Source organism: Heterodontus francisci, chromosome 18 (genome assembly GCF_036365525.1).
Source record: "Heterodontus francisci isolate sHetFra1 chromosome 18, sHetFra1.hap1, whole genome shotgun sequence".
NCBI lineage: Eukaryota > Metazoa > Chordata > Chondrichthyes > Heterodontiformes > Heterodontidae > Heterodontus > Heterodontus francisci.
In genome coordinates this window covers 64,075,652-64,088,360 of record NC_090388.1, presented here as the reverse complement: position 1 = coordinate 64,088,360, position 12,709 = coordinate 64,075,652, and the positions used below count along the sequence as shown (strand labels likewise).

Here is a 12,709-nt window from a genome sequence, read left to right as displayed (position 1 = left end):
TCATCCGTGCCCGCTGATTAAATTTGGCTCATTCCAAGATTTTATTGGTACGGAGGTTAAAGTACTTATCAAAGGCTTGGAGTATCTCTTCAAATTTATCGGTTGCCTCGTTGATCCCTTGTTGGCCAATTACGTCATCAGCAATCGCACCTGCTGAATAAAGAAGGGTCTTCACTTAGATTAGATTTTTTTAGATTAGAGATACAGCACTGAAACAGGCCCTTCGGCCCACCGAGTCTGTGCCGAACATCAACCACCCATTTATACTAATCCTACACTAATCCCATATTCCTACCAAACATCCCTTCCTGTCCCTATATTTCCCTACCACCTACCTACACTAGTGACAATTTATAATAGCCAATTTACCTATCAACCTGCAAGTCTTTTGGCTTGTGGGAGGAAACCGGAGCACCCGGAGAAAACCCACGCAGACACAGGGAGAACTTGCAAACTCCACACAGGCAGTACCTGGAATCGAACCCGGGTCCCTGGAGCTGTGAGGCTGCGGTGCTAACCACTGCGCCACTTGTTCCACTTCAGATTTTGTATGGAGTTGTGAAGCAATTCTAAACCTTAGGAACCGTTATTCTCCATAATGCCCAGTTTTGAATCTGATTGGGTCCCTCTTGATTCTGGAAACTCTCAGGCATTCCCAATTTTGGACCCATATTGCGTTTTTTAATAGACTTTTTAGGATGCTTCCCTCTCTAAGAAATTCTGCTTGTTTGTATTTTTATCAGGCTTGGTTGCTTTAAAATGGATGTGTCCCAGCCGTGTTCGAGAGTTCCCCACTGTTTTAATAGGTTTTTTAATGGTTTTCCCCTTTGAGAAATTCAGTTTTCTTTTCAGGCTTGCTTGCCTTAATGTTTTTGGAGGTTTCCCACACTTTTCAGGAGTTCCCAAGCTTTTCGGGGGCTTCCCCCTTTTCGCCTGCATTCAGCCCTCATGAAGGATTGAGTTTTTCCCTATTTTTTTTTTTGAACACCATGCCTTTAGAAAATTACTTCAAGCTTTTCAAAGGCTCTTAACGCGATCCGCGACGGTCGGTTTTGTGACTCACCCGATCGCTGGATTCTACTTGCAGATCACCACGCTTCTGTTCTGTGAGCAGCATGTATTTCTGTGACTCACCAAAGCTGTGGAGTTCTTCACAGCTTCTTCTGTAGGTAAGTAGTTTTCTTACTGTACCGGGCCAGTATTTATCTTTAAACTTCTCTGGTGTTCCTTCCAAAGGTAAGGAGATCTTCAGATTCTCCTGGTAGTTTTCACCATGTTGGGTTTAGTTGTATTATATTTGTAGCATTGTAGGACATTATAGAGAAAGTCTTAGACTCCAGTAAAGGTTAACTAACAATTCTATTATTCACAATTACAATTACAGTGGCGCAGTGGTTAGCACCGCAGCCTCACAGCTCCAGCGACCAGGGTTCAATTCTGGGTACTGCCTGTGTGGAGTTTGCAAGTTCTCCCTGTGTCTGCGTGGGTTTCCTCCAGGTGCTCCGGTTTCCTCCCACATGCCAAAGACTTGCAGGTTGATAGGTAAATTGGCCATTAGCAATTGCCCGTAGTATAGGTAGGTGGTAGGGAAATTTGGGGACAGGTGGGGATGTGGTAGGAATATAGAATTAGTGTAGGATTAGTATAAATGGGTGCTTGATGGTCGGCACAGACTCAGTGGGCCGAAGGGCCTGTTTCAGTGCTGTATCTCTAAACTAAACTATACACTCTCTGCAAGCCACCTAAGCTAGCATCCTTCATGCTGTTATACCTTCTTCTTTTCAAGCCTTTCTCATGAATGTTACATTATCTCTCTCTGTCATTGGTATTAACCTTTTACAACCTTATACTACAGGATCTTCGAATGATGTTGACTTTGGGATAAATAAAAATACCGTAGTGGATGGAGGCAGCATGTGAGGATGATTTTATCACATAGCTTCTGTTGAAAAGAAGATTCTGTATACTTTTTTTTTATCAGCCCTGAATAATTACCACAGGTTGCTAATTTCAAGGAAGCACAGGCCTGTATCGCCCGTCACAGGCCCGAGCTGTCTTGTCACAGGCTCACACGGTCTGCCATAGCCCCTCACTGTCTGGACACAGGCCCGCCTGGTTCCTCCCACTGCCCCCCACCCCCCATCCCTGGTTTACCACAGCCTCACACTGTCTATGAAAGGCCACTATTGGTGCTCTGAAACAATCTTTGATTTTTCATCCCTGTCTAGTTTACTACCTGGTCTTTTTCATCCCATGGTGATGAAGGAATGCATCAATCAAAAAGTGAACATGGTAACAGCAAGCTACCAGTCTCCTGAAATGAAAGAAATGCATCAAAGGTTGGTATTATATGAAGAGCTGGTTGCTCAATGTGAAATTTTACCCTTTTCACCTTTCGAGTCTTTAGAATGTCTCACTGAACTTTCAGCTGAATGCTATTTAGTTTAACATTTGTCAAGTGTATTGAATCCACCTGAAAATACATTTAAAAAGCTATTTTTTTCTTTGTAAAGCTCCAACTGTTCAAAATTATGAGACGTTTTGATAAAATAAAGTGGGAAGAACTATTTCCACTGGTCAATATGGCAGTAAGTAGAGGATAATAAATTTATCGCCAAATGAACAAAGGGAGAGGTTAAGAAAGATTGCTACTTGGAGGATTGTCAAGACATGGAATATGGTACCAGAATCAATAATGGACACAAATCCATGATAGCTTTTAAAATGAAAGTGCATAAGTATTTGAATATAAAAATGCAAAGGCTTATGGGCCAAGGGCAGAGATTTGAGACCAGAGGCTGGATTTTAATCCGGTCAGCAGGAGCGGGAGTGGAGGTGTTAGGCTGGCCGAGAATTCGGGGTGGACGCGCTTGCCCAGAAACCCGCATCATGACGTTGGTGCCAGATGTTGTCAGCGACGAGAAAGCTCCAAGGCGGCGTTGCCACTAGGATGCAGCAAGATTGCAACTTGAATTAATGAACAGTTAGTTAGAATGACTAGTGTTAGAAACACTATTTTAAATCTTGTCAACAGCACATGTAGATCATGTGCCGTCAGATCCCTGGCCATTTAAAGGTAGGGGCACCAAGGCAAGGCCTCAATGCCACTGTGGGATGGCAGCCATGGGGAGCAGTGAAGAGAGGGGTGTGGAGGCTATTGCTGGCCTGCCGTGCTGGGCTGTCTGCAAGGGTGGGCACTGAGGGGCATTAGTGTGTATTCAGAAGGGGCATAGCAATTGGAAGGTCCCAAGGCAAGTTTGTTTCTGCAAGAATAGTAAACAGGAGGGATAAAAATCATCTGCCGTCGGTCTCATACACCCCATCTTTGTGGACCCCTGTGCCGCACAGCAGCGACTCAGGTAGGGCCAGGATCCAGCTGGGCCTGCCTGCGAAGCTCCAATAAGAGAGCGGTAGCAGCCAGCTAAGCCAAGAAGGCGCTATCCACTCCAGAGGGTGTACCAGACTGGCCTCAGATACCTCCAAAGTCTGAGCAGCAGTGTGAGCACAGATTGTGGCTCTGCAGGGAGGCCATCATCGCCTTATGTGCTATGCTGCAGGATGAGCTACGACCCCTGGGCTTCAGTGAGCACCCAAAACCCATGGTCCTGAAGATCGCTGTGGCACTCAACTTCTATGCATCTGGCTGTTTCTAGGGATCCACTGGGGACATGTGTAGATTCTCTCAGACAGCAGGCTTCTGCATCAAGGATGTGACTAATACCCTGTTCAAGAGGGCTGGTGACTATGTGCAGTACCAGAACGACCCTGACAGTCAGGCGGAGAGGGCCTTCGCTAGATTCCGACAGGTGCAAGGTGTTATTGATTGCAAACATGTGGCAATCAACACTCCCAACAAGCAGCCAGCGGCCTTCATCAACAGGAACATTCAATCAATGTTCAACTGTTCCGCGACCGCCAAAGGCCTTTCCTGCAGGTGTGTGCCTGCCTCCCAGGAAGGAACCATGATGTCTACATACTTCGACAGTACCAGTTGCCACAGATTTTCAGGCCCCCCACTTGCCTTCAGGGATGGATTGAAGACATGGCTACTGATGCCTGTGAGGAACCCTTGCACTGCGGCAGAAAAGAGGTAGAACACCTGCCACAGGTCCCTCTAAGCGACTATTGAGCAGGCCATTGAGCTTCTGAAGATGTGATTCCGGTGATTCGATCGATCCTGCGGAGCTCTGCGGTATGGACCAGCGAGGTTCTCGCGTATCGTATTTGGAGCAGGCCCGAAAGAGGAGTTGAGGCCTGGGACAGATCAGCCATGATCTTACTGAATGGCGGGGCAGGCTTGAGGGGCTGAATGACCTACTCCTGCTCCTATTTCTTATGTTCTTATGTTCTTATCGTGGTGGTCTGTTGTGCCCTGCACCAGCACAGCAGAGGGGGGACGTCTTGCATGAAGAGGACATGATTGGTCACCGATCCTCATCTCACAAGGAGGATATGGAGGATGCTAATGAGCAGGCAGCACTGGACCTTGATTCCCTTGGACCAGATGCCAGGGCCATGGACAGATGTGCACAGGAGACAATCTCATACATACCCCCTTCCTACCCCCATGATGATCTCCCAAAGTGCACTCAGTAAAGACTCACCTCACTGTGTTCTGCCTATCGATTCCTTCCTATTGCACTCCAGTGCCTAGCGCCCAGGTTCACCAGGCCTACACTGGCAGCCTATTAAGTGAGTAAGGGTGAAGGTTACATCTCACAATTCAGCCGTGAAAGGGTCAAGGTTAGAGCCATTTACAGCATTGAATCTGAAATCTATTTATTACACCAAATACAGGAGTCAATGCAAAAGCCACAATTAATACACCCGTGAAGTGTGTTCAGATGCTCTTTTTACATTTTCATGTGCTGCTATGGGGTGCGACCCCTGCACTGGCAGCTGAGGTGGAGGCAGGTTGCTGATCAGACTGTCCTTTGGTCTGGGATGACTTTAGCTGGTGTCCTGTGGCTGCCTGAAGCCTGGAGGTCCCTGTCTGCCTGAGGGGTTCCTGCACATGATAGGAGCTTCCTAAGTTGTTGCAGCTACTGGAGCTGGGCTCACTGGCAGAGGAACCGCTGTCTACACTCAGAGCACCTTGAGGGGTGCCCTCAGATGTGGATGTCAGCCTCTCCTCCTCCCTTTCAAGGCTCACTTGAACCTCCTGCTGACCATAGAAGGTCAAGGACCTGAAGAAGACACCAGGCGCTATGTCCCTCTCTCACCTTGTCACTGCTACGTTGAGCTCATGGCTAAGGCGATGGTGTGCAGGTCTGCGTACATTTGTGGGATCTGGAGGGTAGCCTCCCTCACGCTGGAGGAGGTCACACACTCATATGTCTGAGACATGGTAGCACTCTTGGCACGGACGGACTCCTCCATCCTCCATGGCCGCGCAGGTCCGCCAGATGTTCCCTTACCTCTCTGCAACTCCAGCATGAACTATGCTGCCAAGACCAGATGCTCATCAGTCTGGGGCCCAGCATAGGCCTGGCCTTCCACAGTCCTCCGACTTTCAGTGGTCTCCGCTGTAACAGCCTCTGTCAGCTTCTCGGGCATGTATGTGGTGTTCTCACCATCTTGTGACCCTGAATCTCAGCCTGAGCACATGCCCACTGTTGTGAAAGTATCTGCTCTAGTAGAAGGTGCAGGGGAATGGTGTGGACGGTGCATCCTCTGATTACCTCACCTCCTGCTCCACAGGTAAGCTGCAGGCCCCATGTCCCAGCAGCTGCGCGTGCCTCCGATGTGCCATGACCTGCATGACAGAACACAAACATTTGTGGGTTTGATTGTTCAGATCTCCTCAAGCCAACCATGTGTGATGTGGATCTGGAGAAGTGTAGTGGAGGACACATGAACAAAATGTTGCGTAATTTTCTTGTGCGCACACTCCAGTCTCACCATCTGCAATTGCATGGCCGCCCTGCACCCCTATTAGCTCAAGAACCGCCTCTTCCTCTGCCAGCATCAGAGAACAGGCATCAGGGATCCCACCGCCCGTCCTTGATGTCTCCCCAGTGTTGTGGGCCCATTTCGCCTGCGTGTAAATACGGTTTGACTTTGCTTGAAGAGCAAAAGTGACAGCTCCTCGTCCCCTGATGGGATCTCCTAAATGGTTCCTTCCCATGTCCATTCTCGGGGATGTAATGGGGGTGAGCTCTGAAAGATGACGGCCTGTCGCCAAGATGCAGCCATGCATCTGCCAGCACGTAGCAGAGTTGCCACCACATTTGTGGTCACTCTGTCCTCTTGTTGCACTCCCTCCCACATAGCCACATGCAAGCCCCAGAGAGGAGATGGGTACGCAGGACTCACCTTGCAGAGCGGAGGAGGTCATTGACCCTCTTGCGGCACAGGATCCAGTTCCAGGAAGTGATTCCATGGCTGCTGACACCTCTGCGATCTCCATCCAGGCTTGCTTGGTCAGGCGGGAAGGTCTCTTCTTGCCATCCCTTGGAAAGAAGACCTCCTGCTGCCTGTCCCTTCGAGCCTGGAGGAGAATCTCCAGGGAGGCATCACGAAATCTTGTGGCCACCCGGGGTCTTGCCACGGACATGGTCCCACTTGGCTCCCGGTCCATGCAGTCGGTCCGCGGTCCTGGTGCAGAGGTGCAGAAGCTGTATCAGTAGTAGGGGAGGGTCCAGGAGTTATAACAGCAGCAGTAACAGTGGGGCTTCTCTCCCTTCGTCACTGACCCAATTCATTCTGGTACTTTTTCCCTCTCTGCCATCTCATTCACTGTGGCACGCTTACCTTTTCTGCCCCAGCCAAGTTCATGCTGACACTCTTCTTCTCCCTCTGTTCAAGTTGGCAGTCTTGCCCATTTTCCCCCTCCCAGTCCGTGCCGACACACTCAAATCTTCCCTTCTCAATGCTATTTCTGGCTTCTACACCCAAGCACCATTCACGGCTCCTGATTGATGCTGTTGCCATCCCGGGGGATTGAAGCCTGCTGCATGCGATGGGCAGTATTTCCTGATGTTGCACAATGATGGCAATAATTCCCACCAACAAAGTACAGGCACATTCAATCTGATAGCAGCAATGGCAGGTAGGAGCCAGGAACAGTGTTAATTTTCCTCTACTAATGGCAGCAAGAGGACACTGAATCTAAAACCATGACATCTGAGTGATATATGAATGTTTGCCATAAACACTAACACTAATAATTCACAATTTCACAGCTGTATACACAGTTAATGGGAATGAATAGAGTAAAAACAGAATTTGGGGTTTAGTTCAATTCCTGTTGGATACAAGTTTAACTTCCTGTCATAAATATTTTATTTTAAGCTGTATTAAACTTAACGGATTTTCTCCCTTTAAACAATTGATCACAAAACTATGAATAAACTAATTCAAGCAATGATGATCTGTGGTCCTTGGGGCAACGTTCACACAACTGCTTCTCTGAAGAGGAATAATGAAAGATTTCATAAATAGCTTTCAGCCAGTTTTCACACATGGTTCACCAATGACCTCGAGACTTTATTTATCAGGAGACAGTGTAACAAGTGGAATATCTAACAAGTCCTGAAGAGCGCAATGGGAGTATTTTGCTTTCTCTTCCTTGCCCTGATTTCCACTGTCCTGATATTATACTCTGTGTGTATTAAAGTATGGTTAATACACTTGGAAACTCTACACCAAATATGGACTTTCATACATAAGAGTTCGTGCATGAACAATCCCACAGCATTATATCAAGGCCTAATTTATAGTCAGTCCACTGATTCACCCTCACGTTGCCCATGCAGAGCTCTCATGGCCTCCTCCATATCTGTCACCCTCCTCACTCCACCCCACTTTCTGCCTAATCTTGTGCGTAACCGTGTTCACCTGAGTTTCTAGGATGTTAACTGAACCACCGCCACTAGGTTTAAGGTCAAGCTGCTAAAAATAATTTGTAATCTCATGCAATTAAAAATGTCCCATTTTAAAAAGCAGCAGTGTGTGACAGTGATGTCATGCTGTAGGCAAAATCCCAGTACTGTGCGGAATATTGTTGCACTTGTACAGAAACATAACAAATATAAATGCAGGGAAACACTTTCTTTGTATAAATATTATTCCTCCTCACCACCAACATGAGAGAATAATGATATGTATACAAAACTGTAAATGGTGCATGCACCCCAAATATATTTTGAACTTGCAATGATGACGATTGGTGCACCTTTCCACCTTCACCTCTTATTTGATATTTTGTCCCATTGACAATGATTGGGAGATGAAAAATTCAGCCAGTGTATTATAACAAAAGTAACTGTGTGAGATGCTTATGTTAACTGCTTGCCTTGTGGATAAATGGCCAGATCTTGTTCAGTGCTTGGTTTTTATTGAGCCCTGTCCGTATCTCTTTAATTAAAGGAACACATATGAAAGTTGCATGGGGAGGAAAGAAGTGTTAATGATTTGATTTTGGATGTTTTTCCCATTGCCTGTCTTGTATAGTGTACTAGATGCTGGGATTACTATTGTGAATGAGATTGGTCTGGATCCAGGGATTGACCACATGCTGGCGATGAAACGTATTGATGAAGCAAAAGAGCAAGGTTTAACAGTGAGTGCTATTATTTTAAGCAGCTCATCTCCACATTGGATCATATCACTTTTTAGATTCACAATATTTATGCCAAAGGATGAAATTCTAGTTCTGTCGAGCAGTCCAAGTATCCAACCAAAAACTGTTTATAAAATCAGATTCTTCTGGGCTATAAGGAAAAGGGAAATATGCTGAGACTTCTGAATACAATTTTTACATATCAAATAATATCCACAATAGTGAAGACTACTTATTATAGCGGTACTTGAATAAAATAAAAATTAATTGGGTACATCCACTGTCCCTTGCTGCCAAACTAATGCAATGTGCATTGTTAGGTTTGGGATCAGGGGAAAGTTCCAGAATGAGAAGTCCAGAAGGGTTGGGAACAATTGTAATTGGACAGGTTTTATTAAAAGTCATCTACAGTGGGAGTGAAGATCATTTTACATTTGTAATAGTTATAAAACTGAAGTGTGCATTGGCTTTATTGGACCATGATTTATGTTTTTTCTTTCTTTAGGTAGAGTCGTATGTTTCTTTCTGTGGGGGTCTCCCTGCCCCTGAATGTTCTGGTAATCCCCTCGGGTACAAGTTCAGCTGGAGTCCTTCTGGAGTTCTGTTAAATACAATCCGTCCAGCCATCTACTTAAGGGATGGAAAGGTAAAATATTAGGTTTTAATTTATTTGTATTGAACCCTATTTTACTGTCTTTTTTTCGGTGACAAAGACAATTCATGACACAGTGTCAAACAGCTCTTTACAGGTGTTAATGCAAAAATGATCATGACTGGCATCAGAAAGAGCTCATTAATAGAAATAGAATTTGTCCTTCAGCAGCTCATCAGTTACTATGGATATAAGATCTGGTCTGTGACACTCAAAGTATCACAGTTGGTGACAGACAAACATTTTAATAAAAAGGCAATCATTTTATGTAGGGTTTTTCCAACCTTGAAGCAAAAACTTACAAGGACCTACAATTCCTCTCTAATTGAGCTATTGTTTATACAAGTAGCCACAATTATCCTCTAATTGACCTCTGGAATTTACAAGCATCTGCAATTACCTGGATATGGAGACCACTTCCCCACTGCGGAGACGTGAGCAATGGTCACCAGAGGGAAGGGCAGATGAAACAAAACTCCATCTTGGACACTAAACATCACAATTGTGCTCCAGACTGCAAAGTACAAACATGCATCATCATGGGAGAACATCTAGTATTTAAAAATAAATGCATATTAAAACACGCTGGGCCCTCGAACCAGATTTCAGTTGCTTAACCGCACCTTTGCGAATGTGCACCACCTTTATCCTTTGCATTCAAATACTAAGCTCCAGTGCACTTGAGGCTGTACAGTCCTTGATGTCTCCTCTAGCTGCTTCCTGCCAGCAACATGTGCTCTGAAATATTTGGACACAGTATTCATTGAGGTGGTGGTTTTGTTGCCTTTTTCATTAAAGTTCAATGCAAAATGGAACCATTAGGGCCATTGATAATGGAACATAAATAAAATGATAGGGAAAGTTAGTGGGTGATGTCCAGCTGAAGTTAGGGAGCAGCATTCTGTAATTAGTTCTGTGTCATTCAGTTCTGTGCCTGGCTCATGACTATTGTTGAACATGGGGTAACAGTTCACCTGCTCACTATATGTAGCAGCCTTATGAATGTACTTGTCAAGATTTCCTTTGTTTGTATTTCCAGTAAAATTCGGAAGCTATTATGCACAGTAACCGGAGAAATTCTTGGCCCAGGTATTTTTATTGCAAACAAATGGCGACACACGGAATGTGATGAAAAGTTAGGTGAATTTCCACAGCCATTCTTCCACTGATCTACCTTAACTTGGCAGAAAGAACTGCATTTCTGGGGTTTTTGCCTCTCTTCTTTGAAATTTACAGTGGATGCCCAGGAGTATTCTAGTGAAAGTTCACCCCTCCAATGTTTGTGAGCTCTGTTTAAATGTAGTGCTTGAATACATTATGGTCTATCAATATGCTTAATCTGCAGGTTGTTGACATCCCAGCAGGAGGTGCTGCACTTGACAATGCCAGTCCAATGGCCTTCTTCCCAGGATTCAACCTAGAGGGTATACCAAACAGAGACAGTCTCAAATACGCCATGCCATACGGCATCCAGTCAGCTCAGACTTTGTTACGGGGCACCCTGAGATACAAGGTAAGAATGGGAAACTTCAAGTTGCTTAATCCAAACTGATAAATTAGAAATGCCAGTTGTAATTCATCATGACACAGCAGGAGGTTATCATACAAGGCTTAGCCACTAGAAAGCTGGCTGTGTTTCTTTCTGGTGAAAGGGTACAGCATTAATTGGTAGCCGGTGAACATGGGAAGCTGTTTAAATGGACTGCCAAATTGGTCTGAGATATGCATGATAGTTGCTTTCTGTACAAAGCTGTGCTGCCCTCACTGAATAGGACTGTCAGACAAAGTTTACAGATGAAGAAACATTAGGAATGGGTAAAGCCTATTCAGCCCATCAAATACCATCCCTTATTAACTGTTCTGAATTGACATCTAATTATATTTTGAAGAACCCTAATGAATGTGCCTTTCTTAATTTTCTTGGTAGATTATTATAAATATTCATTATCCTTTCAATAATTACTTTTTAATAGCTGAACTAAATGTACTGCTCACCCAATCCTATTTTTGTCCTCTGATGCTACTTTCTTGATTTATTTTGAAATAATAATCTGACATTAGCTCTGTGACAAACTAGAAATGTGTCTGTATTTTGTTGTACAGTTCTGAAATAACTAGAGTTGTAATGGAAGCTGTGTTTTGTGACCAAAATATAAAGTGAAGGGCAGAGACAAGCAGTCTGTAGAACAAGGACATCAGTAATAAAGGGCTGGATTTTAAGAGCCCGCTGCTGATCTCAGCGGCGAGCTCAAAAAATGGCAGCTCGCTCACGCAGGCTGAACGCCGTAGAGCCACAGTGATCTTAAGCGTGGCGGCTCAATTATATAGCCGGGCCGGCATGCGCCCGCCCCCCCCCCCCTGCCCCCCCAGTCTCGTGGAGAGGACGAGCTGTCTGTCCTTGGCAATGGTGTCAGCTGACTGTGTTCAGGAGCTGGTGCCGTTTTTAAAGGGCAGCCAGCCCTGCTGCCCAATTCAAATTTTTAAAGTCCTACACCCAAAATTAAATAAATACATTTCTAATGCTCCTTCCCCCCCCCCCCCCCACACAATCAATCCAATAGCTATTTTCCATTTTTCCCCCAAAAAACACTTACTTTACATCTGACCTTTCCCTCCCAAACTGCACAAAGTTTAAGGTTCAGCCCTTCCTACCATCCCCTACACCCATTACGTATATTTGACCCCATTTCCCCCACCCCCCTACCCCCACTGCACTGACAAACCTACCTCCTTCCCCCTCCCCACCAGTGTGGTGCCTCATTTCCCTGGACGGGGATCTGAAGGCGCGGGACTGCTGGCCGCCGCGCCGAAGATTGCGGCGGGCCCTCAAGATCTCCGATAAGTATATTTACATTTATTTTTATTAATTTGAATATTTAAATTGTGGTCCCATCGCCCAGCGGCAAGGGAGCTGCCTCGGAGCCTCGCTGCCTCTGCGAGGATCGGGTCGGGCCCTCACGCTGTTGAGGTCCGTGGCGGGCCTCATCCAGAGCCATCTTTAGGCCACCCCCACCCCCCACCCCCGCCACGGAACCTGACACCTGGGGGAGAACAAAATCCAGGCCAAAACGAGGGTTTTGTTCACTGCTAATTAAATTGTCGATCATTGTGCTATCAGCATGTGGTTGTTAACTGAACAATGTGCAAACACCTACTCATCAGCATTCTCTGGTTAAGAACATAAGAAATAGGAGCAGGAGTAGGCCATATGGTCAATCAAGCCTGCTCTGCCATTCAGTCAGATGCTGGCTGAACTTCTACATTAACTCCACTTTCTCACCCTATCCCCATATCCTTTGATTCCCTTAGTGCCCAGAAATATATCAATCTCAGTCTTGAATATACTCATGGACTGAGCAGCCACAGCTCTCTGGGTTAGCGAATTCCAAAGATTCACAACCCTCTGAATGAAGACGTTTCTCCTCATCTCAGTCCTAAATTCAGCAGAACAATACTGAAGCTCAAAGATTTAAATTCTGAGGGGAGGTTGCGTA

At 45.6% G+C, this 12,709-nt stretch overlaps 1 protein-coding gene across 2 annotated transcripts in view; it reads left to right on the top strand.

The window, feature by feature from the left end:
* aass (aminoadipate-semialdehyde synthase) overlaps window positions 1-12,709 on the top strand; it is a 122,670-nt gene that overhangs the window by 79,866 nt on the left and 30,095 nt on the right. For both annotated transcript variants that reach the window (XM_068050892.1, XM_068050893.1), the window contains exons 16-19: window positions 2,229-2,339; window positions 8,455-8,563; window positions 9,069-9,209; window positions 10,561-10,728. In XM_068050892.1, the coding sequence (XP_067906993.1) occupies window positions 2,229-2,339; window positions 8,455-8,563; window positions 9,069-9,209; window positions 10,561-10,728 (529 nt within the window). The remainder of the gene's footprint in view (window positions 1-2,228; window positions 2,340-8,454; window positions 8,564-9,068; window positions 9,210-10,560; window positions 10,729-12,709) is intronic.